The sequence below is a fragment of the Physeter macrocephalus genome, chromosome 11 (genome assembly GCF_002837175.3).
Source record: "Physeter macrocephalus isolate SW-GA chromosome 11, ASM283717v5, whole genome shotgun sequence".
In the NCBI taxonomy this organism is placed as follows: Eukaryota; Metazoa; Chordata; class Mammalia; order Artiodactyla; family Physeteridae; genus Physeter; species Physeter macrocephalus.
The window spans coordinates 180,530,363-180,555,548 of NC_041224.1; the positions used below are offsets into that span (position 1 = coordinate 180,530,363).

At 40.3% G+C, this 25,186-nt stretch overlaps 1 protein-coding gene across 9 annotated transcripts in view; it reads left to right on the forward strand.

Annotated features, from left to right (window-relative positions):
• MARK3 (microtubule affinity regulating kinase 3) overlaps nt 1-25,186 on the forward strand; it is a 108,171-nt gene that overhangs the window by 63,901 nt on the left and 19,084 nt on the right. For 5 of the 9 annotated variants that reach the window (XM_028496440.2, XM_028496442.2, XM_024131113.3 and 2 more), the window contains 10 exons: nt 3,140-3,188; nt 5,132-5,197; nt 9,650-9,720; nt 13,847-13,903; nt 16,257-16,493; nt 16,653-16,772; nt 17,012-17,111; nt 17,431-17,543; nt 18,041-18,194; nt 23,703-23,920. In XM_028496440.2, the coding sequence (XP_028352241.1) occupies nt 3,140-3,188; nt 5,132-5,197; nt 9,650-9,720; nt 13,847-13,903; nt 16,257-16,493; nt 16,653-16,772; nt 17,012-17,111; nt 17,431-17,543; nt 18,041-18,194; nt 23,703-23,920 (1,185 nt within the window). Of the gene's footprint in view, nt 1-3,139; nt 3,189-5,131; nt 5,198-6,335; nt 6,394-9,649; nt 9,721-13,846; nt 13,904-16,256; nt 16,494-16,652; nt 16,773-17,011; nt 17,112-17,430; nt 17,544-18,040; nt 18,195-23,702; nt 23,921-25,186 lie in introns of all 9 variants that reach the window. The other 4 variants (XM_028496441.2, XM_024131116.2, XM_028496444.2 and 1 more) reach the window with 3 other exon arrangements.

Here is a 25,186-nt window from a genome sequence, read left to right on the forward strand (position 1 = left end):
ACTCTGGGCTCCGGCACGTGTTAGCTGAGAGAACTTGGACGAGTTTCTTAACTTTCTTAGTCCTCCTCTCCTGTACGTTGGAGATGATCATAGTCATCTGACAGAGTTGTGAAAGTTAAGTTGGAGGGGATCATAGACGTGAAGCATCTAGTGCTGAGCTTCAGACAGAGGTGACACTTGATCACTATTAGCTTTTTGCTTCCTCTCGCCACCCCCTTTGATTAACTTGGTATAGAGTTTATGAACTCATTTCTACCTGATGTATAATTCTGATAGAGGCAGATATGTAAAGTTACTTTGGTAATACCCTGACACTGTCCTGCGAGGGAACCTTTGGCTCTTCTTTCTATAGCATAAGCGTGTACTATTCTTCCTTCTATCTGGTGCCCCTCACCTTTCCTCTGTTTTCGCAACGCAGCCCTTGGTGTGACCTCTGCTGTATGTAACTCGGGGGGTTTCAAACTTCAGTGTGTTACCAGTAGTGTACTACTACTCTCTAAAAATTACTCCAAAACTTAGCAACTTAGAACCATGTGTCATCTCACAGTTTCTGTGAGTCATGTGTTTGGGAGTGACTTAGTTGGATGGTTCTGGCTCAGGTGCTCTCAAGAGATATGGGGTGAGAGCCACAGATGCAGCATCCAGAGATTTGATTGGGGCTGGTGTATCCACTTCCAAAAGGCCCTCTCCCCTGGCTCCTGTCTAGGGCCTGCAGCTCCCCACCAGCTGTGGGTATGAGCCCTCATTTCCTTGCCATCTGGGCCCGTCCATTGAGGTGCTCAGTGCGCTCACGACATGCAAGGAAGTGATCTGTGAGAGCAAGGGGGGAGTCCCAGGGCCTTTTATGGCCTAGTCAGTCTCTGAAGTCCCCTCACCACTGCCTCTGCCTTACTCTGTTCATTAGAAGCAAGTCACTCAGTGCAGCCCCCATGCCAAGGGAGGGGTATTAAGTTCTGCCTTTTGAGGGGGGGATTGTCAAAGGATTTGTGGACCTGTTTGAAAACCACTGCACCTGGGGTGGTGGTTGAAAGGTGAGATTCTCAAGGCCCATTTCAGATCTAGTGATGGGTAGAGCCCAGGAACCTACAGTTTGCACAAACACCCTAATGATTCTGATGCTGGTGGCCTGAAGCCCACACTTGGAAACCCACTGCTCTGCCAGATGGATAACTTGGTCTTCTTTAAATAGTCTTAATTGGTTGCACCTCCCTGTCTTTGCTCACATATATGGAGCACACATAGCCAGCCCATTTTCAACTGCATAAATCCAGTTACCTCCATGGTGCCCACTACCCCAGACATAAGTGAGCTCTCCCTCCCTTGAATCCCTATAGTATTACATTTTTTTCCCCTGCTCTTTGGTTCTAATCACTTTAGTTCTGATGTTTTAGTGCTGCACTGCTAGTAGGGATTTAAAAAACAATCGCTTTCATTTGACCTCTCTCGCCAGCAGAACTACGACAACCCTGTAACAGGCATTCTGCTACTCAGGATTTCAAAGCAGTGTGGTCATTAGAATGCTCAGGAGCCTGGCTCAGACCACACTTCTTGGTTGTTAGTACTTTCCTGCAGGCATTTGTCAAGCAAATGAGTTCCTGTTGTGGGCCAGGCTTGGTTTCAAGGATGCAGTAGTGAAGGGAGACAGATGTGCTCCCTGTGGATGAGGACACAACAGTGAACTGGTAAACAGAAATGTATTATCACAACTTGAAAGACAGTCTCGGAAGGAAGAAAACAGATTGCTATGATGTAAAACAAAGGAGACCTACTTAGATGAGGTTTTTAGAGAATCTGCCTGAGTCTTGAAGGATGAAAAGGAAAAAAGACTCTAAGGAAGGAAAAAGCTTAGTATGTTCTAATATCTGAGAGAAATCAGGGTGGCTGGAGCTGAGGTCGGAGGGTAGGCAGAGGCTGCCATGGCCGTGGTCAGGGTTTCATTCTAAATGCAGTGTCCTAAGCTCTGTTAGTATGATATCCAACTTAGCTACAAGTCCAACTATAATGGATTGGAAAACTAGATTCCTGTGTTAGCTTGACAGAGGGAAATTAAGAAAGAACTCAAGCCTGAATGGTTGTCAGGGAGGCTGTCTTTCTCATCTCAGAACAGAAAATGTGGGAATGACCACAACAGCAGGAGAAAGTGTTTATGTTGGAGATAAACGTGCTCCTGCCTTTAGGGATGATCCAGTAGTCTAGACAGGAAGGCTCTTCATCTTGGTTACATGTTTTTAAGCTCTGAGCTGTCTGTAGGTCAGGTACCATGCCTTTCAGCTGTTAGCTGCCGATTCAGTTCTAGATCAGACCTGGTGGACCAGGACAAGCGCAAGGAGAGCCCCAACTTCCTTTGCCCATAGCGAGCTGCTGCTTGTTTCCCAGACCACTTTCCAACCTTGCCTCCTGTAGGCTGTATAGTATACTGGGTGCTGGGAGACTGGTTCTGGCCATATTCCCCATGGAAAGATAGTAGGACGTTGGAAGATCTTTTCCTCTCTTTTTCTGGTTCCCATTTGTTTGCAGGAGGGTTGTATAAGATGACCTCTAAAATTCTGTTATTTTCTGAAATCTCATATTAGCCCAGGCCCTAATGCTGTGACCCGCCTCTCAACTCACAGCATGTGTTTGTGCAACAGTTTACTATTTCCCCTTATTCTGTGTGATGAGTAGTCAGCTTGAAGTGGTTTTATTCAAAATCTTCTTATAGAATTACTTGGAATTATCATGATGCAGTTCATTGTGGCTATACAAGTTTTGATTTGCAGAATTAGAACCCCTAGGTAGTTATTGAATCAGACTAAGTCTAATCACAAACTATTCCTGCTTAAATCTGATTTCTGTGTTCAAGAAAGCAAAATATAATTCAGAGTGTAATTCACAATAGCAAAATATCACCCTCTTCTGGGACCTCTGCTTTTTCGTAAGATAAAATTAAAGTATTTAGTATTAGGTAACAAAACTACTTCATAATTACCCTGGATTTCCATTTCTTAGATGTGGACTACTAAACATTATCAGTGAATCAATTATCTAGGAGAAAATTTAAATTTATATTGCAACCATGGAATATAAATATATCTTCATTAAATATATATAACGTTTAATAACCTGTGTTGGGGGAATTGTGTGTGTGTTTGTTTTTTAGCTCTTCAGAGAAGTAAGAATAATGAAGATTTTAAATCATCCAAACATAGGTACTTTCTGCTTTCTTAAATACTTTTGGGTCTAAATGCATTCTTGAAAGTATGTCATAAAGCTAAACATGTATTCCAGGAGTGACAGGAGATTTCTTCCCTTCTCCCAGCCCAGGTACACTTTTAGAATATATATGTGTATATATATATATATATATATAGATCATTTCTGTTAACTTTTTGAAATTACTAAAGATAGGTTAAAAGATTAATGTAAAGCTTTAATTCAGTAGAAACATATGTAATCAGATTCTAATTTTTAATATATTAGAAAATGTCATAATTGTACTTAATTTATAGATAGAGAAGAGGGAATTATAGTAAGTTAGAGTTACGATTTTCAAAGGTGTAAAACTTGCTGCTCTAGCTGTGTTCCCAAGAAAATACTGGTACATTGAATCATATTTTAAAAGACATAGGGAACTAGCTAGCCAACTCTGGATTTCAAATTCCAACTTCCCACCAAAAAAATACTGCCAAGAACTAGCTACCTTAAACCTTTTTGTTTTGTTTTTTAATTACTTATGTTGTACCCTGATTAGAGTTCTCTATACTTACTACTAAATGACATATCTTTGAAAATATAAATTTCTAAAAATTTAAATTCCCATTGAATTAAAATAGTTTGCACAGAAGAGCCAATATTTGCATTGGAATTTTATTTTATTTATTTATTTATTTATTTACTTTGGCCGGGCCACGTGGTTTGTAGGATCTTAGTTCCCTGACCAGGGATCGAACCCCAGCCCCCTGCAGTGGAAGCTAGGAGTTCTCACCACTGGACTGCCAGGGAATTCCCCCTGCATTGGAATTTTAGAAAGCTATTATTTATATGTTGATGGTTTACCAGCATATATGCCTTAAATCTCTTTAAATAATTTTTCTTAACAGCCTGAACATATATAATCTTAGATATGATATGATACTTTTATTCACCAGTTCGACAAACACATCCAATACTGTGTAAGGTACTTTATTTGATCTAATACTCTCTGTTAAAGCATCAGAAAATAACCCACACTATAAGAGATTAGCATTCTCCCTCCCTGCTCCCTTTTTTGCTAAATTTAATTGTAAAGTGTGTATTACCAAGGTAGATACAGGAGATAGTGATTTGATAGCTTGAGAGATTAACTTCAGTTTCATTTAAAAATTTTATATTTCTGATTGATTTGTTATAGTTTTATGAATTAGCAGTGATAGAAATATTATTTGTATCTGTAACAAGAGATTACTATAGTAGTCACACTGACCCATTGAAAATAATTCTTTTTAAAAAGTTCTTTTCAGTTATTTATAGTATAATCCCTTCTACTTTGCCATCTCTGGCTTTAGAATAGAAACAAAGGAACCTCCTTAGGAATTCCCTGGCAGTCCAGTGGTTAGGACTCTGCACTCTCACTGCCAGGGGCTCAGGTTGGATCCCTGGTCGGGGAACTAAGATCCTGCATGGCACAGCCAAAAAAAAATAAAAAATAAAATAAAATACATCTTTAAGAAAAAGAAAAGAAACAAAGGGACCTTGTTCTCTGAGAATTGTGATAAGTTTCCCAAGCAACAGAAGTCTCAAGTGGAATTATATGTATCCTTAAAGCTATAATGACAAATGAATGGACTTGCACTTTTAGGAATAGAACAGATATAGCCGTAATACAGGAGGGTGAAATGAGAGCAGATACACGTCACTAGACTGCTGAGTGCATCCTGAAGTTACACCGTTTGAGCACCCAGAAACTATATTTATTTTTATGGAATTCCATGTTTTTATAAAATCTTTTCTGCTGTTGTAATATAAATTTTCCTAAGAGAATTTTGTAGAGGGCCAGCTATTAAAATCTTTAACAGGGAAAAAGTTATTTTTTGTAGTTATAGTTTATATGTACATAGTACTGTGCATATGGACATTTGTTTCTTTTTCTCCTGTATCTTCTCCCCTCCCCTAGTGAAGTTATTCGAAGTCATTGAAACTGACAAAACCCTCTACCTAATCATGGAGTATGCCAGTGGAGGTAAGAAATTTATAAATTGTTTTTCTTTCTTTCTTCCCTTTTAGAAGAATACACAACCACACAGCCCACACAGATAATTGTTAAAGTTTCATTTAACATTCAGAATCATAATACACTAGGATGAGAATCAGGAAGGCTGATTCCTAGCAGTTCTGTGGGCTGCTATTAAGTGTTTCATTATTAGCATCATTAATTGATAATACGCAAATACTTGGATTTTTTTATTATGGTATAACATAAAATTTACTGTTTTAACCATTTCAAGTGTATAGTTCTGTGGCATTAAGTACCTTCACATTGTTAACCATTATCATCATCCATCTTCAGAACTTTTTCATTTTCCCAAAATGAAACTGTCTCCGTTAAACAGTAACCCCCATCCTCCCTCCCCCCAGCCCCTGGCAACCACCATTCTGCCTTCTTTCTGTGTGAATTTGACTACTCTAGGGACCTTATATGAGTGGGGTCATACGGTGTTTGTCCTTTTGTGACTTCCTGTTTCACATAGCGTGATGTACTTAAGGTTCATCCAGTTAGTAGCCTGTGTCAGAATTTCTTTCCTTATAAAGGTTGAATAATATTCCATTGTGTTATATATATAGCACATTTTGTTTGTTCCAGTACTTGAATTTTCAAAAATATCAGTGCATTAGCCTATTTGAAATAAATGTGTACTGCATGTTGGATGGATGTCTTTATCAGATTTTTATGTCATTGCTGTCCATCATTTCCCAAGGCCAGAAATGGTGGTCACCGTGTTTATGGTTAGACTTCCCTAAAATAAAGATTAAGGACTGGTAATTATTTGCCTATAAGGTTGTATACATGTAGAGATTTTTATGAAATGAATGTATATCGCTGTTATCTTTTACAGAGATTCTTATTTTAGGGTTATGGTTGGGCTGTGCTTGTAGTTTTTGGACTGTGTGTGAGTTTTCATTGTTTGTGAAAGGCAGAAGCTTTCTTGTTTGTCTTTGTGTGTTCCCTGTCTCTAGCATAGTGCCTGGCACATAGCAGACACTCAGCAAATAAGAATTGAACTGAATTAATGAAATTATAAACTACTGGAGACATACTCTATTTAACTCTACAGTATAGATTAAATTGTTTTGATTATAGTAGAGTTTTGTTTTGTTAGCACTTTGATCCAGGATGCAGAACCTGGAGACAGAAAGTTGAATCACAGCCTCACTGTGGTGAGTTAACCATTAAATAAAAGATTGTAAACCTGTTGTGGGCAGAGCAGGCACACCCCTGGCACCACTTTTTCATACTCCGAATTCATTATTAGTTGTGTGCTTCATCTTTTAAATGTGTGGTTTGAGAATTTAGTTGGGATTTTCGCAGTTGAGGAGCAGTAGGAAAAGCTGAAGGTTAATTGTAAACCGTAAGTCTGTACGGACTTCGAATGCTACCTACTCATCTTGCGGTTCATAATCTTTTCATTTGTGTAGCCACTGCAGTGTACAAGTGCTTTTTTCTCTTACCTGGTCTCCTTTGACTTTCACAATGCCTCGGTGATGTGGCCAGGCAGTGAGCGATGGGCTTTTACCCTTAAGGAAATGGAGGCTGGGAAATCTCACTGTGGTCATGTTGCCAGGCCTGGAACCCGGCCTTCTGACACCATGTAGCCTCTAGTGATTGGTCAGTCAGTCACGGCTTTCCGTTCCCATCTGTTTTAGGTACCAGGGTCCTAGAGATTGCTCTGTGTAGGAGAAGTCAAAAACATCTGAGAAGTGTCCATCCAGGAGGAGGATGGACTCCAGAAAAGACAGACATGGAGTCAATCCACCTAGTGCCTCTCATTGGCAGTGTGACCTCATAAGTTACATGTCTCTGAGCTTCTTACTGGGCATGGAGCACAGCCCTCCTTTGAGGGCTCGGTGCCATTGCTCAGCATTATAACAACACCGATTGGTGGTGGTGGTTTATTGGCTTGGGCCATTTGTTTTAATCAGCTCCACAAAGCACCATCTCCAGGGCAGCTGTTTTATTGTTGATACGTTTGCCATTTTGAACAACAAACGTTTCATTAAATTGGCTACCTAGGGACTTCCCTGGTGGTCCAGTGGGTAAGACTCCGTGCTCCCAATGTAGGGGGCCCAGGTTCCATCCCTGGTCGGGGAACTAGATCCCACATGCATGCCGCAGCTGAGAGTTCGCATGCCGCAGCTAAGAGTCTGCATGCCACAACCAAGAAGCCCGCGTGCCGCAACCAAGACCCCACACAGCCTAAATAAATAAAAATGTTTAAAAATGGCTACCTACTCCTCCCCAGCCTCGTATTTTTCAATTTGGTACAATCATGGAATTTTACAATTGGAAGGAATCTTAGAAGTCATCCAGGGCAGTTGCCTAATTTTTACAGATGAACCTAACGCTCTGAATGGTTGTTCTATGCCAGTGGTTTCATCACCGGTTATAGTGGCAGGACCTGAACTAAAACCAGGGGCTTTCTGAACTGTCCTGTCCAGTGTCCTTTCATCAACCACATGGGCCGTGACCTGGGTAGGGAGAGCCACTGTTTGCAATTTTTTCTCCTAATAAATAATAGCCTTTAGAGGTTTTCAATTCAGCTGCTTAATCTGAGTGTTAATGCATTTTTAATAAGGGGAAAAATAAGAGATCGGGGTTGTATTCCTGGTTTATAACTTAGTGACCGTAAGTTTATGGTTCCAGAATCTCTTAACAGGTTTATACTGCGTTTGAATTTTAAAGTATTTTGAAATTACATTGACAGACTTGGACTTTATCTGTGTGACTCTACAACTACTGGGTTTAATCCATTAAGTTTTTCTAAAAAGTCAAAACTGTTCCATATGTTATGCACGCATCTTTGTTTTCACTTTTTGACCACTTGTTTTGACATAGTATATTATTCTGCAAATAGAAAGGCCATTCTCATAGAAAATACTGGCATTTTACTGAGCTGACATTTAATTTTATAATTCATCATAGTTAAATGAATTGTGTAGTGTAAATTAACAATAGGTAATTCCTTTTAAAAGATCATTAGGCAGTCAGTGATAACTTGAAAATACTTATACCCGTTTATTATTATTATTATTATTTTTTTTTACCCGTTTATTATTTTAAAATTTATTCAAAGTTAGGGCTAAAAGTTGAAGTCAGAGATATTAATGTACAGTTCAGAATAACCTTTTTCTCAAAAATATTTTAGTTAACTCTTGTCACTAAGCTGATGGAAATATTCTTTATTTGTATGAAGTAAATGTGACTTTTTTCCCAAACACATCTTATATCCAATTTGCTAAATTAGTACTCTGTTGATTTCAGAGGTGTTTCTTTATTCCAAATTGATAAGCAGTTGGCAGTACTGATAGGTTCCTTGAAATGTCACTTCTCTTCCCTGAGGAATTAATACTGTGTAAACTACCACCTAGACGTCCACCACCGAGTTCTGTTGGCTTTTCCTTTGCACTGTGTCCTGACTCTCCCCACTTGTCACCACCACTGCCGTTTCCCACTCTAGGCCCGGCCACCCTCTTTCTTGTCCTGAATATTGCACTCTTCCCAGTTGGTTTCCCAGTCCCTTCCTCAGCCCTAACCCTCTTCTCCCTCTAGCAGCCAGAGTGGTCCTTTTAAGAAGCCAGTCATTTCATATTCTCCTCTGCTTCTCCTCTCACTTAGAGCAGCACCCACAGGACTCTTCTTGATCTCGCTTCTCCTACCATCTCTGTGCTCGTTCACTACCTCCCTTTTCCTTTGTTCACGCGTCTCCAGCCTCGTGGCCTCCTTGCTCTTGTCTCTGTCTAGAATCTTTCTCCCAGATGACTAGTGTCCACTCCCTCACAGTAGTCAACACAATGCTTACACACACAAACACACTTTCTGTTTCTTTCCCCTGACTTTTCTCCACAGTACTTTTTATCATCTGATATACTGTATATTCGATTTGTTTGTTTATTATCTGTCTACCCGCTCCTAGAGTGTAAACTCCGTGAGGAAAAGGACTTTGCTTTGCTCACTGCTATGTTTCCCCAGAGCCTAAAACGGTTCTCAGCAGTTAGTAGACGCTCAATAATTATTTGTTGAATGAATGAGTATATTCAGGAAATGCTTTTTTGTTATGGTCCTATAGTGAAGACACCTTCTTTTAACACAAATAACTTAACCATTTTAACTTTCACTTTTCATTGCCAAGTTTTTATTAAAGCATACTGGAAACATAACCTTTAAAATAAAAGTTGTATAATTTAAACATGAGAATTTAATGTTAAGGCTTATCTTTAGCTTAAAAGATTTTATCTATAAACTTTGCCTATAGTTAAGGCTAAGTTAGTTCAGATTCCACATATTTCTGTTTATCTTCATACCTATATTTAAAAAATTAAAATTAGAGCATTGCTAAAAGTGAAACATTTTCAGTTTATGGGAAAGCTAATGCTCAGAAGTAGGACTTCTGCTTACTTTTATTTCTCTCAATTATAGGTGAAGTGTTTGACTATTTGGTTGCACATGGAAGAATGAAGGAAAAAGAAGCAAGAGCTAAATTTAGACAGGTATGGATTGCTGCACCTTTAATTTATTGATTTAATATATTTTCTTGCTTAAACCCTAAAGCAAACAAGTGTTTGCCTCTATAAATGTCATAAGGCCCATAGAATGGATCAGGGTTTGGCCATTCAGTTCAACCCAACAAAAATTTATTAATTTATTAAGTGCTTTCATGCCTAAGGCACTGTGCTAGAGGCAACCATGGGTTCTAGTTCTAGCTTTGTAATTGAAATTTTAGTCCCACTCTTTTTTTTTTTTTAGTCCCACTCTTAACCTTAGTTTTTTGACAGTTGAGCCTTAAAAAACAAGAGCCTTGCAAACACTTGAGATTGCATTAAAGAAAACCATTTCCAAGTTTTTAGCAAGAAGTGTCACAATCCCAAAATTCATTATTAGTTTTGTCTTACATAAACCAAAACCAAACAGAACTTAACCTATGAATTAATGGCTTACCTTCTTGCTTTCTTTACCCCATGGCCTTAAGGAGACACTCATTTTAATAAATAGGTTTTCAGCATAAAGGCGACTTAACTCTCTAATAACAATTACTATTTATTGATTGATCATTACCTGCTAAAGATTGGGATAAGTGCTTTACCTACATTAATGTAAATCTTGCAGCAGCCTTGTGAGTAAAGAGTATTATGCCCATTTGCTAAAGATAAGGAAACTGAGACACAGGAAGACTAAATAATTTGCCCAGAATTTGATGACTGGCAAGTAGGAAACCTACCATTGAGTCAGAGACAGGTCCTCTGACTGCAGGACTAAAATTCTTAATCATTATGATGTGGTCTTACTTAAATTAGGAATCAGCAAACTTTCTGTAAAGTGCCAGATAGTAAGTATGTTAGGCTTTGTAGGCCATACAGTCTGTTGCAACTATTTAACTCTGCTGTAGTAGCACAGAAGCAGCTTAGACAATATGTGAATAAATACACGCATATGATTGTGTCCCATTGATACTTTATTTGCAAAAACAAGTGGTGGGCCAGATTGAGCCTACAGACCATAATTTGCCCACCCCTGATTTAGATTAAAGGAAGGAGCAGGTACTTTATTACTTCTAAATTAATGCTGTCCTCCCATAGTTTTAAATTCTGTATTTAAATGGCAATATAGCCTCATTTCTCTCAGAACCTTTAAATGTTTGTTTTATTAACATTTAAGGTTGTTAAGGTAGAAGTATAGATAGGAGTCTTTAAGGGTTTCACAATATTGAGAAAGGCAAGTTTAACCGATTTTCAAGATTTAACAGTTGCCTCTTTTGATTTGCTTAGTCTAGTGTTTACAGTTAAGGACTTAAAAATAAGTTTCTTAACTTTTGCTGTTGCTTAAATTTAATTTGATTTGAAAGTACTAATGGTACTTTGAATTAAAACCTGTTAAATATCAAAGTTGAAATTGACTTTGGCCATCATTTAAATTCTCTGATCCTCAGTTTTTCTAGCTATAAAAAGAGGAAGTTATACTTGATTAATTCTGAAATCCTTTCCAGTTCTGATATCATTTTATCCTGTGGTCTATGGAAGGAAGCTCAAATTTCTCTTTATTACAAAACAAGTCTGTTTGGCCCTTTCCATAACTCTACTCTTAATTTTTATAAATTGGCCACCTAAAAGTCAAGATTTTTTTGCCTCATAAAACTGAAATTCCTTCCCACTCAGATGAATCTATCTGACTTGCAAATGTTTATGCAAATATGATTTATTGACTGTGAGGAAAAGGCTCTTGCCAGCCGACAGCAGCAGATTTGAGCCTGGACTTTCTCCAGGAAAGCAGTTCAGTGCTTAGACCTGTCCTCTTTTCTTCCATCTCCGCCCATCCCCCAGGTGGGGTCTGACTTGTCAGGGATACTTGGACATTTATTACGCAGCTTCTTATCTTAATTTCCTGCAGAAATTCTGAAGCATTATTTGAGGGACCTGTTAGTTAGTCCAGGAAAGAGAGTTTATGTACTTGTACAATTACTGGCTTGATTTGCAGTGCTTACAATTAATGTAATCTTTTCTCCTGCCATAGTATTTCCATAAGTCCACTTACTAAACCTGGAAGGATCAGGCATATTGGTGCTTCCACTTTTCTCTGTTTTTAATTGCCATGCCTTCCAAACGTTTATGTCATTATTACTTGGATGAAATAAAAAGTTTTCCTATTTATAACAAAGAGAAAGGTATGCCACACACAGAGTACTCTATGCTTGATCTGTTTTCTGTGAGAAATAAGCCCTTCTTTCCACATTCATCAGCAGACGGCTTTCCCTCTTCCCATCTCCTCCCCACTCTCCTTGTTGCTGTTTATGCTGTTTTAAGTTATGCTGGCTGAGCTCTCATTCTTTTCAAAGAGAGAGAAGCGGTTCCTGGCTCCATCTTCTTTCCTCAGCTCTTTCTGGGTGGGTTGCTGGTGTTGCTGCCTCTGTTCTTTCATGTGTTGCTGGAAGTGAATTAGGCGTGCACTCTTATTTCACCTGGGAAACATCTGGGTTGTCAGCCTTCTTTGGAAATAACTGCTTTTACCTTAAAAGCAGAACGCAAAAAAGCAGTAATTGAAAGTTGAGTACTTTCAGGTTATTGTGGCATCAGGTTAGCTTTGAGCTGTTTGGAGGTAAAAGAAGAGAAATTCTCTTTGCGAAAGGGTAGGACATTGTCAAATCTGGTTCGGAAGCAGAATTTGGAAATAACCTATGAGAGAAATCTCAATATGGGGGCCGGGTTGGGGGGAACAGGGAAAACTTGATCAGGCAGAAGTAAGATAAAATTTGCCTATGTCCTTCCTAGGCAATAAACCTGTTACTTTGAGGGAAACAAATCTATCGATATTTCACTTTCCCAGTTTTCATGCTGACGGAATATAGAACAGCGTAATTGTTAACGGATGCTCTAAAACCGATATTTTGGCATTGGAATTTGTGTACCTTTAGTTGATTATGAGTGGGCTGGTCTTCTGCATATGCACTTTATAAAGTATGAAGCTGCTTAGTGAAGCCTTGATTTTGGCATCATTCCCACCCTAACCCCAGCCCAGCTTATCCTTGCTGCTTATTCTGAACCAAAATAGCAACCAATAGAACAGCCCTCTCTGAGTTTTTGTGTCCAGTGTAGTTAACGTGCGTGTTGCTTACAACAAAGTTGATGATGATTTGGAGAAACAAGCAGTGTTTTCATTAAAACCCCAGTTTTGTAGATGTGTAATCATATATATTTAAATACATATATATAAAACCAAAATAGAGACTAGAGGCAAATGCACCAGAATAACAGGAGATGTCATCTCTATTTGCTGGTTATAAAAGCATATTCTTGTATATACTTTTCTGTATTTCCTAAAGTTTTTATAAGAAGGATATAAAAGTTTTATAATTAGACAAGGAGACTTAAAAATTGTTAGTAAGTGTGAAATTTCAGTAGAGCAGTTATTTAACAGTGCCAATCAGGGAATTCCCTGGCAGTCCAGTGTTTGGGACTCTGCACTTTCACTGCCGAGGGCCCAGATTCAATCCCTGCTCGGGGAACTAAGATCCCACAAGCCGCCGCACAGCACGGCCAAAAATAATAATAATAATAACAGCACTAATCACAGGAGTAATCAAAAGTTGGCTAAATGAAAGCGTATCATTTGCTGAGAGTAGGAGGGATTCTTACTGATAAAGCACATAGTAGTTTTCATCGTTTGTGGTTCACATACATTACAACACTCATCCTTCCATTTTAAGGAAGAGGAAACTGGTCCTCAGAGAAGTGAAGTCATTTTTGCTGTCCTTGAACCTACATTAGCCAAAAGGAAGAGAGTGTTGTAGGGACTGGCTGGGGAGAACCAACCTGGATAAACACCCAGCGCGGATAGTCTGTAGCTGCCGGCCGGGTTTTGAGGTGATGACATGGGCATGCAGAAGTGGCACCAGAGCCTTCTGATCCGGGGCAGGGCTCAAGAAGAGACTTTCTAGTTAAAATTAGAAAGAACAGGAAGAAGAGCCTCACTTAGCTCTTCTTGCACTCACTCTCAATCTCTCCAAATTGAAAAGGTCAAAGCATGAGAAAATTATATTTAGAGATCCACACAGACATTGAAGTGAGTGCTCACTGAGTAGTCTGCACTAGCGATGACTAATAACCTTGCATCTCTCCTGTCCAGATAGTGTCTGCAGTCCAGTACTGCCACCAGAAGCGGATCGTTCACAGAGACCTCAAGGTGAGTCACAGTGCCCTGCCTAGGGTACACTTCCCTTGTGTGTGCTCGGTTCTTCCAGTGCTCATGACACAAAGGAGGCAGAGATTAGACTGTGTTATTAAATTTAAAAAAAAATCCTACGATATAGTTTACATTTCAGTTAAGGCAGCTCATAGTTGGTCTCTGGAGAAAAATCATCCTACCACCAAACAGATGGGGGCCTCCAGACATGCACGCTCTCACCTGGCCAGTGTCCTCAGTGCTGCCTGGCATCCTTTTCTGTTTTTCTAGTCAGCATTCTCTCCTGTTAACAGCAGCGGTATTTAAACGAGACCTACTTCACGGTTCTCCACCTCTGCCCACACTCCTGGCATAGGATAAGGTTTCCTATTTCACAGAGAAAATAGAAACACCAGGCAGAAAGTCACTCTTTCCCAGATGCACCTGCATCCACCCTTAACCTTTCAGGATTTCCCTCTTTTTACAGGACAGCGGGGTGCCTCTGCTGACCCTGCCTCTGTGTTCTGGGTCCTGCGTCCCTCCAGGGGCTGCTTCACTCATTTTCCTCCCATCTCCCCCTTCTTCATCCGCCCTCTCTCTCTGCTGGCGTGTCACTAGCAGCATGTATAAAAACATGCTCAAGTTTATACCCTCTTTTACTGAAAAACCTCCCCACCCCGATTCCCCTTCCTGGTACACCCTTTTTTTCCTCTTCACCTTCACAGCTGTATTTCTCTAAACATTGTTTAGATTCTCTCTTAACTTGATACTCACTTATTCTGTCTCCCCACGTAACTGTTATCGATTTGCTTGTTCTCTGCTCACCCACCCTTGCCGCATTCACGTCCACTCCAGTAGCTGCAGTGGCCACCTATATGTTGATGACCCCCAGATCCATTCCTGCAGCCAGAGCTCTCTTCCAGGATTTAGTGTCCAGCTGACAAAAGGACACCTTCACCTCAGCATCCCTCAGGTAGCTCGGGTTCAGCAAGTTCAACACCTAAACTCTTCCTTCCTAAACTTGAATTTCTATTTCTCACTGTGGTGACTGTCCTTCAGGTGCCTCTCTCTCCTTTACTCTGCCGTCCGCTCAGACCCCAGGTGTTTTTGCTGCTGTTTCCCGAGTATCACTTGAGCTCACTCTTTTCTGTCCCCACTCACACTCTCCTACTCCAGACCACCAGCATAGCTCGTACCTGATTACTACACTAGCCTCTTGGCCTGGTCTTCCCTGCTTCCAATTTTGCCTCTTTCTTCCATGTCCGTTTCCTACATTGTAACCAGAATGGTCCTTTAAAAACACAAATAAGATTGTCATTTCCCTCTTGAATGACTTTTTCAGTGGCTTCCTGTTGCCCTTAGGTTACAAACCCAAACTTCCTGACTACAAGCCACTCGGCTGGCCCTTTGTAATTCAGGCATGGCCACGTCCCCAGCTGTGTCTCTCTGCATCTCTCTACCACACACTGCCTTTCAGTTTCTTGAGGAAAACGGTGTTCTGTCTCAGCAGGGTTTTCACACTGTTTATTCTGCTTGAAATACCTCCGGTTAACACACCCACTACTATCAAGTAATCTTCCAGGCAGTGGTTTCAGTTTCACCCCCTCGAGGAAGCCGTACCAAACCTTTCAGTGTTGGGCCCATGACTCCCCACTTCTCTGTCACAGCAGTTAGGTCCAAGAGTGCAGCTGCTTATTTTTCTAAATTGTCAGCTTTTTGAGGGCAGGACCCTATCTGTCTGTATATCCAGACACTAACGTAACACCTGCTGTGTAATTGCCACGTGGTAAATGTTTGTTGAAACAAGTGGAAAAGACTGTGATCTCTATCTTGAATGAAGTTTAGGATGCTCCCTCCTCAATAATAGCTATTATAGAGCTTACTTAGCAGTGTTTATGAAATGTGGCTATCCACCTAAAGCAAGTATCTATTTTTTAAAAGCCCCTTATTCTTAAAAAGCTCTTTAAAGATTTTATTGATCGTGGACATTTGCTGTGTAATTAGTACTAGAATCAATCTTTACAGTCAGGCCTCCATATTCCCGGGTTCTGCATCTGTGGCTAAGGAGGGCTGGCTGTACTATACCGTTTTGTATGATGATGGATTATGGTATCCACAGGGGGTCCTAGAACCAGTCCCCTAAGATGACTGAGGGATGACTACACTTCATATCTGTTACTGGTTATTAATGCTGAAAAATGAGGAATTCTGATTTAGCTCCTATTTTTCTTCTCCAGAAAGAATGTTTTTCTTATTCATTAGGATATATTAACTTTACATCATTACAAAAAGCTTTTGTGAAATGCCTGATTCTATCACAGTTCTGATTACATTTTGGTTAAATTTCATTTTTGTCTTGGTGTTTTCCCTCTAGGCTGAAAATCTATTGTTAGATGCTGATATGAACATTAAAATAGCTGACTTTGGTTTTAGCAATGAATTTACTGTTGGCAGTAAACTGGATACGTTTTGTGGCAGTCCTCCGTATGCAGCCCCAGAGCTCTTCCAGGGCAAGAAATACGACGGGCCGGAAGTGGACGTGTGGAGCCTCGGTGTCATTCTTTACACTCTAGTCAGCGGGTCACTCCCCTTTGATGGACAGAACCTAAAGGTATAAGAAGTGGTTGCATCCATGTTCTTCAGAAAGCTAAAAGGATTTTATAAAATGATAAGAGTTAATGTGTTAATGTTGTTTCAGTGGGGTTCTTTGAGTTCTTTTTTAACCTAAAAGTTGATTCACTAGTTTTCTTTCCTCTCTACCTCCCCAAAGGAACTGAGAGAGAGAGTATTAAGAGGGAAATACAGAATCCCTTTCTACATGTCCACAGACTGTGAAAACCTTCTCAAACGTTTCCTGGTGCTAAATCCAATAAAACGAGGCACTCTAGAGGTAATCACATACGTGGAAATAAGGAACAACTTTGGAGCGTCATGAAAGTATTTTTAGAACTTTGCTGGGTTTATATGACGTATTGAATACTATCCTGGGGTTTTTTAAGTAACATTGAGACATTTTCTTAAAGTTATCCTTGGAGCCATAATCGATGAAATGTTGAAAATAAACTTTCCTAAGTATTGTGATTATCAGAATGTTCATTTTATGCTGCTAATGAACAGTTCACCTTTCAGCAAATCATGAAGGACAGGTGGATCAATGCAGGGCATGAGGAAGATGAGCTAAAACCATTTGTTGAACCAGAACTGGACATCTCAGACCAGAAAAGAATAGGTAATTATTCTGTGCCTGCATGTTGGTGTGTGTGCAAGTAACATATTTCTGTTGTGATTCATATGTGTATGCCTAAAATGGGGATAATGGGAAGTTAAGCATAAGTTACATGAATCAGCTTATATGTTTTGTCATATTTAGGAACTTATCTGCAGTTTCCTGTAATAGCACTCAGTAACTCAGAAATAAGCCAGCTGCCCGTTTATGTTAGAAAATGTGTGATCTTTTGGGTCAAATAAAGGAAATTATTTTATCCTGTAACATAATGATTTCTTAACCAAACGAAACATATAAACTTTATATTATACCCTTCTTTTAGATATTATGGTGGGAATGGGATATTCACAAGATGAAATCCAAGAATCTCTTAGTAAGATGAAATATGATGAAATCACAGCTACGTACTTGTTGTTGGGGAGAAAATCTTCAGAGGTAAGAATAATCAGATAAAAACCTACAGTATCCTTTTTGTGAATTATTAGCTCATGTAAACTCTTCGTTTTTTTTTAGTGTGTATAACATTTGATAATATTTTAAAATTTACCTTCAAATAACTAATCTAACTCCTATGACTATTATGAGATACTATTTTAACCTTAAGATAATAACCTTTAATAATTTGGCTTCCATTAAGTTAACCTATAGTCATTAGTAGTTTTTAAATGATGTAAAGTATCAGATGAAATAAATAGAGCGTTTAAAGTTTTTTGAAAAAGCCTGGAAAGAAGAACCAAAATATTTATCCTTGTGTGAGTTTTTCCAGCAGTCAGAAAAATACTTTCGCCTGAGTTTAGGGTTGTCATTTTCGTACACTGATTCTTCTCTCTCAATGAACTACTTATGAGAGGTTTGTGTATTGTAAGTTTAGTTTCATAATAAACCATTTGGGCTCGTGTTGTGGTTTGCTCTGTTTTTCTCATTTTCTCTAGCTGGATGCTAGTGATTCCAGTTCTAGCAGCAATCTCTCACTTGCTAAGGTTAGGCCAAGCAGTGACCTCAGCAACAGTACTGGCCAGTCTCCTCACCACAAAGTGCAGAGAAGTGTTTCTTCAAGCCAGAAGCAGAGGCGGTACAGTGACCATGGTAAGTTTGAGACCATTCCAGTGTGTTCTCTCAGAGTCTCCCGTTAACCAAGAGGCCCCCTAACACTGGGAGCATCCTTTTGCTTGTGGACTACTGGGGTTGAAGTTGCTTGATTTCCCTTCTTGACATTTCTTTCAAAGCAGTTCTGCAGGTTCTGGCATATTTATCTCAAGGCTCTGATCTCCTTGGTACACTCAGTAAGCTTTTTTAAAAAAAATTAATTAATTTATTTATTTTTGGCCGCGTCGGGTCTTCGTTGCTGCGCGCGGGCTTTGTCTAGTTGCAGCGAGTGGGGGCTGCTCTTCGTTGCGGTGCGCGGGCTTCTCACTGCGGTGGCTTCTCTTTGTTGCGGAGCACGGGCTCTAGGAGCACGAGCTTCTGTAGTTGTGGCTCGCGGGCTGTAGGGCGCAGGCTCAGTAGTTATGGCGCACGGCCTTAGTTGCTCCGCAGCATGTGGGATCTTCTCGGACCAGGGATGGCACCCAGGGATGGCACCCATGTCCCCTGCATTGGCAGGTGGATTCTTAACCACTGCGCCACCAGGGAAGTCCCTCAGTAGGCTTTTATTGAGTAAGGCCTGGCTGGGTGGAAGCCTTAGCCACGTGTGACTGTTGAGCACTTGAACTGTGGAAATGATTTTCAGTTTTGTCTCAGTTAAATCAGAAAGCCATGTGCCACCAGTGGCTACCACACTGGACAGCACAGCCCTGGAAAATGTATAGTATCCCAGTTTTGCCTTAATTGGTTTAAATTTTTGACCTGTGTCTTTCTCAGCCACACTCTAGCTGTTGGTGTGTCTAACCACCCTCACTCTTAAAAATTTTCACCGTAGAAGTGAATATTTCATGAGACTTAAGACCCTAAAGGATATGCTTACCAAACTTGACAGTTATTCTACCTTCAAGGCAGCCCCATTTGTTGGAATCCAGAGACTGTAGTAGGTGTGTGTTTATTCACAGGTTATTATTTCCTTTAATTCCAGCGTGCAGGAACCGAATTTATGTTGGCCTGGTCCTAACTTTTAAAAATACATCCTCACGTGGAACACCCGTTCATCTCTTTGTTCAGTTCATTTCCCTTCTCTGGATTTTGTCCACCTCCATTCTTTCACCTTGAGATGTGGTGCTTAGAATTGCACAGAGTATTCCAGGTGTCTGCAGCTTTGGTTTTGTACCAGAAGTGATGACACTTTGGTTTCCATTTCTCTCCCTGCTGCTGCTGCCTCTCTGTGTGGTTTGGGCCAAAGCAGCACATTGTACTGACACTGTCAGTAAACTCTCTATAGGTCTGCCATTTTCTAGGGTATAACTGAGAGCTCAGAACCTGTCTGATGCCGGGATTTGTGCAGGTGGCATTTGTAAACCAAGTGTTGATCTGGGTCTCTGTCTCTTGTGTTCATGTTAGTTGCTTACAAGGAGGGGTTTTCTGTGTACTGCAGAGCAATTAGCAAAATGCCTACGTTGTTGCTCTAAATCAACCAGTTTAAAGGGAATTGTTCCTAAATCCTGGAAGAAACCTGGTGATAGAGTTTTCTCATGTCCCTTTCCCCAGCTCAGAAAATTGTAGAGCTAAAAAGAGCTCACCAAACCCCCAAATTAGCAATAAGGAAATAGGGCAAGAGAGCTCACCAGGTCTTCTGAGGTGAAATAGAAGTGGGAACGCCTGAGACAGACCCAGGATTCCTGGCCCCTGGTCCTATGGCTGTGTCCACTAACCGGCCCGTTACCTCTTATAGTAGTGCTTTTATAATAATAATCATCCTTCTTTCTTGGAGCCTCTGATATTAAAAAGAAGTTCACAAAAGAATATTTCCAGAAATTCTGTATCTAGAAAATCACTGACCCAATTCCACATTCTTTGGGGATGAAGATAGTGGTCAGCAAAAAAAAAAGATTTGATTATGCCTCTGGCACTGTTCATTTAAGTGCTGAAAATGAGATAGGTTCCAAATATGAAATCTAGTAAAGCACATCCACTTGGTACCAAGTGAAGGCAGACAAGCCTGTAGACAGACCAACTTTTAGCTTGCCCTCCCACCCCATCTCATCTCTCCTCTTGTTCCCTACCTCTAGATGCCAATGATTTATATCTGCCCGCTTCTGTAAAATCGTAACTTAATTTTTATTTGTGTTTCTTAATTTCGGTCCCATGTGTGAACCCCCTGTATGTATGTACATTTTTTTCGAGGAAGGGTGATCTTCATCAGATTTTCAAGGGGTTCTTTTATGTAAAAAAAAAGAAAAGAAAAGAAAGTGAGGAATCACTGTTCTATTAACTAGTCAGTGGTATTGGGGAGGTTGGTAGTGATCAGAAAAATAAATAAATTTGCATCCATTTCTCACATCTTATACAAGGTTGGATTCCAATTGGAATAAAGGTGTAAATATTAAAAAAAGAAACTGGGGCTTCTCTGGTGGTCCAGCAGTAAAGAATCTGCCTTCCAGTGCAGGGGGCTCGGGTTTGATCCCTGGTCGGGGAACTAAGATCCCACATGCTGCAGGGCAACTAAGCCCGCACGCTACAACTACTGAGCCCACGTGCCTCAACTAGAGTGCACATGTGCCTGCGTGCCAGTGTGCTCTGGAGCCCGCACGCCGCAACGAAAGATCCTGCATGCTGTAGTGAAGATCCCACGAGCCACAACTAAGACCCAGTGCAGCCTAAAATAAAATACAAAATATATAAATAAATTAATTAAATAAAAATTATTTTTAAAAAAATCATTTTTGGGGGAATTCCCTGGCGGTCCAGTGGTTAATTAGGACTCTAGGCACTTTCACTGTTGTGGCCTGGGTTCACTCCCTGGTCAGGGAACTAAGATCCTGCAAGCTGTGCGGTGTGGCCCAAAAATAAAAAGAAGAAGAAGAAAAATCCCGTTTTTGCGTGATATATCCACACCACGGAACACTACTCAGCAATAAAAAGGAACAAATTATTGATAAATACAACAATTTGAATGGATCTCAAGGGAATTATGCTGCGTGGGGGGAGACAATCTCAAAAGGTTACATTGACTCCATTCACATAACATTCTTTTTTTTTTTTTTTTTTTTTTTTTTTTTTTTTTTTTTTTTTTTTTTTTTTTTTTTGCGGTACGCGGGCCTCTCACTGTTGTAGCCTCTCCCGTTGCGGAGCACAGGCTCCGGACGCACAGGCTCAGCGGCCATGGCTCATGGGCCCAGCCGCTCTGCGGCATGTGGGATCTTCCCAGACCGGGGCATGAACCCATGTCCCCTGCATCAGCAGGCGGACTCTCAACCACTGCGCCACCAGGGAAGCCCTCACATAACATTCTTGAAATGATGGAATTACAGAGATGAGAACAGATTGGCGGTTGCCAGGATTTAGGGAAGGGACTTGAGGTGGAAGATAGGTGGCTGTGGCTGTGATAGGGTCGCCCACAAGGTCCTTCAGATAGAACTGTTCTTCATCTTGACTGGTGGTGATCACGTGAATCTGCACATGTGATTAAAGTGTGTAGAGCTGAATACACACGCACATAACACACAGTGCAAGTAAAACAGGAGCAGTCTGAATGAATGAGGTCAGTGGGTTGTATCAATAGCTGTTTCCATGCACAATCTCAAATCCTAAAATGAAAAAGAAATCTTTTAATTTTCTAAATAGCAATAATAAATGTTTCAAAACAAATTGGTAGTAACCCTAAAGATTCAGAATGTCATTAGATGTATCATGATATTGAGAAGAAAGAGAAGTATTAAGGGTAGTATCACCCTATACTTGGCTGATTCTTTGTTTTATATGTTAAAATTGCCAAACTGAGAACTTGATTGTTGTTCTCCCATAAATCAAATCTTTGTTTATTTTTAATTCAGTTCCAAATAGAGTTACCATTTATTTATTTATTTACCACACCACACAGCTTGTGGGATCTTAGCTCCCCAACCAGGGGTGGAGCCCGGGCCCTCAGCAGTGAAAGCACAGGGTCCTAACCACTGGACCACCAGGGAACTCCCTAGATTTACCATTTGGATTTTTGTCCTAGAAGTAGCTTTTCTGTACCCAACCCCATCCATTTTTTTTACTAATTTATTTTTCTGTTGAAGTATAGTTGATTTACAATGTTGTGTTAATTTCTGCTATACAGCAGAGTGACTCAGTTATACACATGTATACATTCTTTTCCATATTCTTTTCCATTATGGTTTATCTCAGGATATTGAATATAATTCCCTGTGCTATACGGTGAGACCTGGTTGTTATCCATTCTATATGTAATAGTTTGCATCTGCTAAACCCCAAGCTCCCAGTTCCTCCCTCCCCTTCCCTCTTCCCCCCCACCATCCATTTTTTAATAGACCTAAAATATAAAGGCTTTTCTACCATAAATGATGAGCATTTGGTGCTGTTCCTTGAGATTACCACTGGACGTCATATATAATGAATATACTAGTTATCTCGTTCATTTCCAAAATTCTTTGAACTCCGAATCTCCTGTGTCATCAGAGTCTCTAGGTGATTTACTGCAGGACATCAGTTAATTGCCCACCTGGGATGTCCCTAGGCATCCTCCCCCTGGGAGGGGGTCTGACCGGGAACATCCACCCATGTCCTCCCTGTCACTTCCATGAGAAACGTGCTTTCTTTTGCTTATACTGCCTCTCCTTGTCTACTCAAATTCCTGTTTACCTAGAAGATTATGAGTGCTTTAAAAAAGATGCAAGATAAAACTTCAAAAGAAAGAGCCTGTAAATCTGTACTGTTCTTTTCCAAAAGGTGACAGCATCTCTTATACAAAAAGGATGAAATTCACTCAGATGTATAGATACCAAGTGAACCATTTCATTCTGCATGATGTGTGTGCATCAAGTTAGCTTGATTATTTATCTGTCCAATAACACCCCGTGAACATGTTTCAGAAAGACAACTATATAAGCTTATTAGTTTTAAAAAAAAAAACTTAAAAAAAATAGAATGTTAGGGACTAATAAGTGAAATTTTAAAATTGAATTCAGGACTTGCCTGGTGGTACAGTAGTTAACAATCTGCCTGCCAATGCAGGGCACACGGGTTTGGGAAGATCCCACATGCCACAGAGCAACTAAGCCCGTGCGGCACAATTACTGAGCCTGCGCTCTAGAGCTCGCGAGCCACAACTACTGAAGCCCGTGCACCTAGAGCCCGTGCTCTGCAACAAGAGAAGCCACCGCAATGAGAAGCCCACACACCGCAACAAAGAGCAGCCCCTGCTCGCCACAACTAGAGAAAGCCCACGTGCAGCAACGAAGATCCAATGCAGCCATAAATAAATAAATAAATAATTTTTTTTTTTAAAGTGGTTAGGTAATTTAAAAAAAATAAAATAAAATTGAATTCATTGCATAGGGAAAACATTATACATGAATGGGAAGCATCTTAGAAGATTTTTACTGTCTTATATTTTCTTAGAGGAATAGAAATCTTGGGTCATCTTATAAGGTGTTCATTTGCATAGGATAAAATATAAAACTATATTCTGACTTTTAAAAAGTGAACTCTGTATTTTAGCTGGACCAGCTATTCCTTCAGTTGTGGCGTATCCGAAAAGGAGTCAGACCAGCACTGCAGACGGCGACCTCAGAGAAGATGGAGTGCCCTCGCGGAAACCAGGCAGCAGTGCTGCTGGAGGAAAAGGAGTTGCTCCAGCCAGTCCCATGCTTGGGAGCGCGAGTAATCCCAACAAGGCGGATATTCCTGAACGCAAGAAGAGCTCCACCGTCCCCGGTGTAAGTATTGTCGGACTGTAGGGCAGGCTAGGGTTGTTAAGACTGAAATGATAAGACGTTTTGCTCCTGTGTGTTCATCTGCCTATAAAGCCCTACCCACTGGGCCACGAGGCACAGTCTCAGCCTTTAAGGATCACTTGCTCTGTTGCACGTATTTCTTGTTGAGCCGTATTCCACTGGATGAGTGATCAGATCCTTTATGTCAAGGGCTGTTTTTAGTTACTCCATAAACATCTGCTAAACTTCAGACTATCAGGTGCTGAGATATGGAAAGACGTCATAATCTAACAGAGGAAATGAATAAAACCAAATGGGGACAGTGCAGACAGGTGATGGCAAACAGAAACCTGATGGAGTCTGTACAGGGCAATGTGAGCTCTGACTGCCAGGGATTTGGTGTTTGCCCTGCATCTCAAAGGGCTCTATCGATACAGAGTGTTGACAGAGTCGTTACCGTGTGCCAGGGACCGTGCTGAGTGCTTTTTCATGTATTAGCTAAATGTTAAGGTGAAGAAATTGAAGAAAAGTTAGGTAATTGTCTAAAATTATACTGCTAAACTGAATCCATCTCTTAATCCCTGCCCTGAACAAAATCTCTCTAGAAAGTAGGTCGTATTTGTTAAATTGAATCTATTCAGTTTCAGAAACTCCTTCGTGAATTGAAATGTGTTCTCTCTGACCTAACATAGTGGTTATTATTCTTAGCACTCCAAAAGTAATTTTTTTAATGATTTGATGTTTGTATTTATTGTGAAATGATCTCTAAGTCTAATTAACATCCGTCACCATACACAGTTACAGAATTTTTTTCTTGTGATGAGAACTTCTTAGATTTACCCTCTTGGCAACTTCCAAATATGCACTACAATATTGTTCACTAGAGTCACCATGCTGCACATTGCATCCCTAGGACTTATTTATTTTATAACTGGAAGACTCAAAAAGTAATTTAAAGAAGAATTTGCAGAGAATGAACAACTTTAAGGATGTTCTGTAACCACATTTTTCCCTAAAAGTTAGCGGTGACAAAGCCTTCCCTCTACCCTAAAGAAACCCCAAACTGAGGAGCCCACATGGAATCTGTGCTGCTCCCTTTGGCTGGTTCTTGGGGAGGGGCTTACAAAGGAACCCAGAAGGTTTTGTGTGTTCCATCCTTTGACATTGTGCTTTATCAGAGTAAACGCTGTGTGGAAAGGTTTTTTTTTTTTTTTTTTTTTTCGGTATGCGGGCCTCTCACTGCTGTGGCCTCTCCCGTTGTGGAGCACA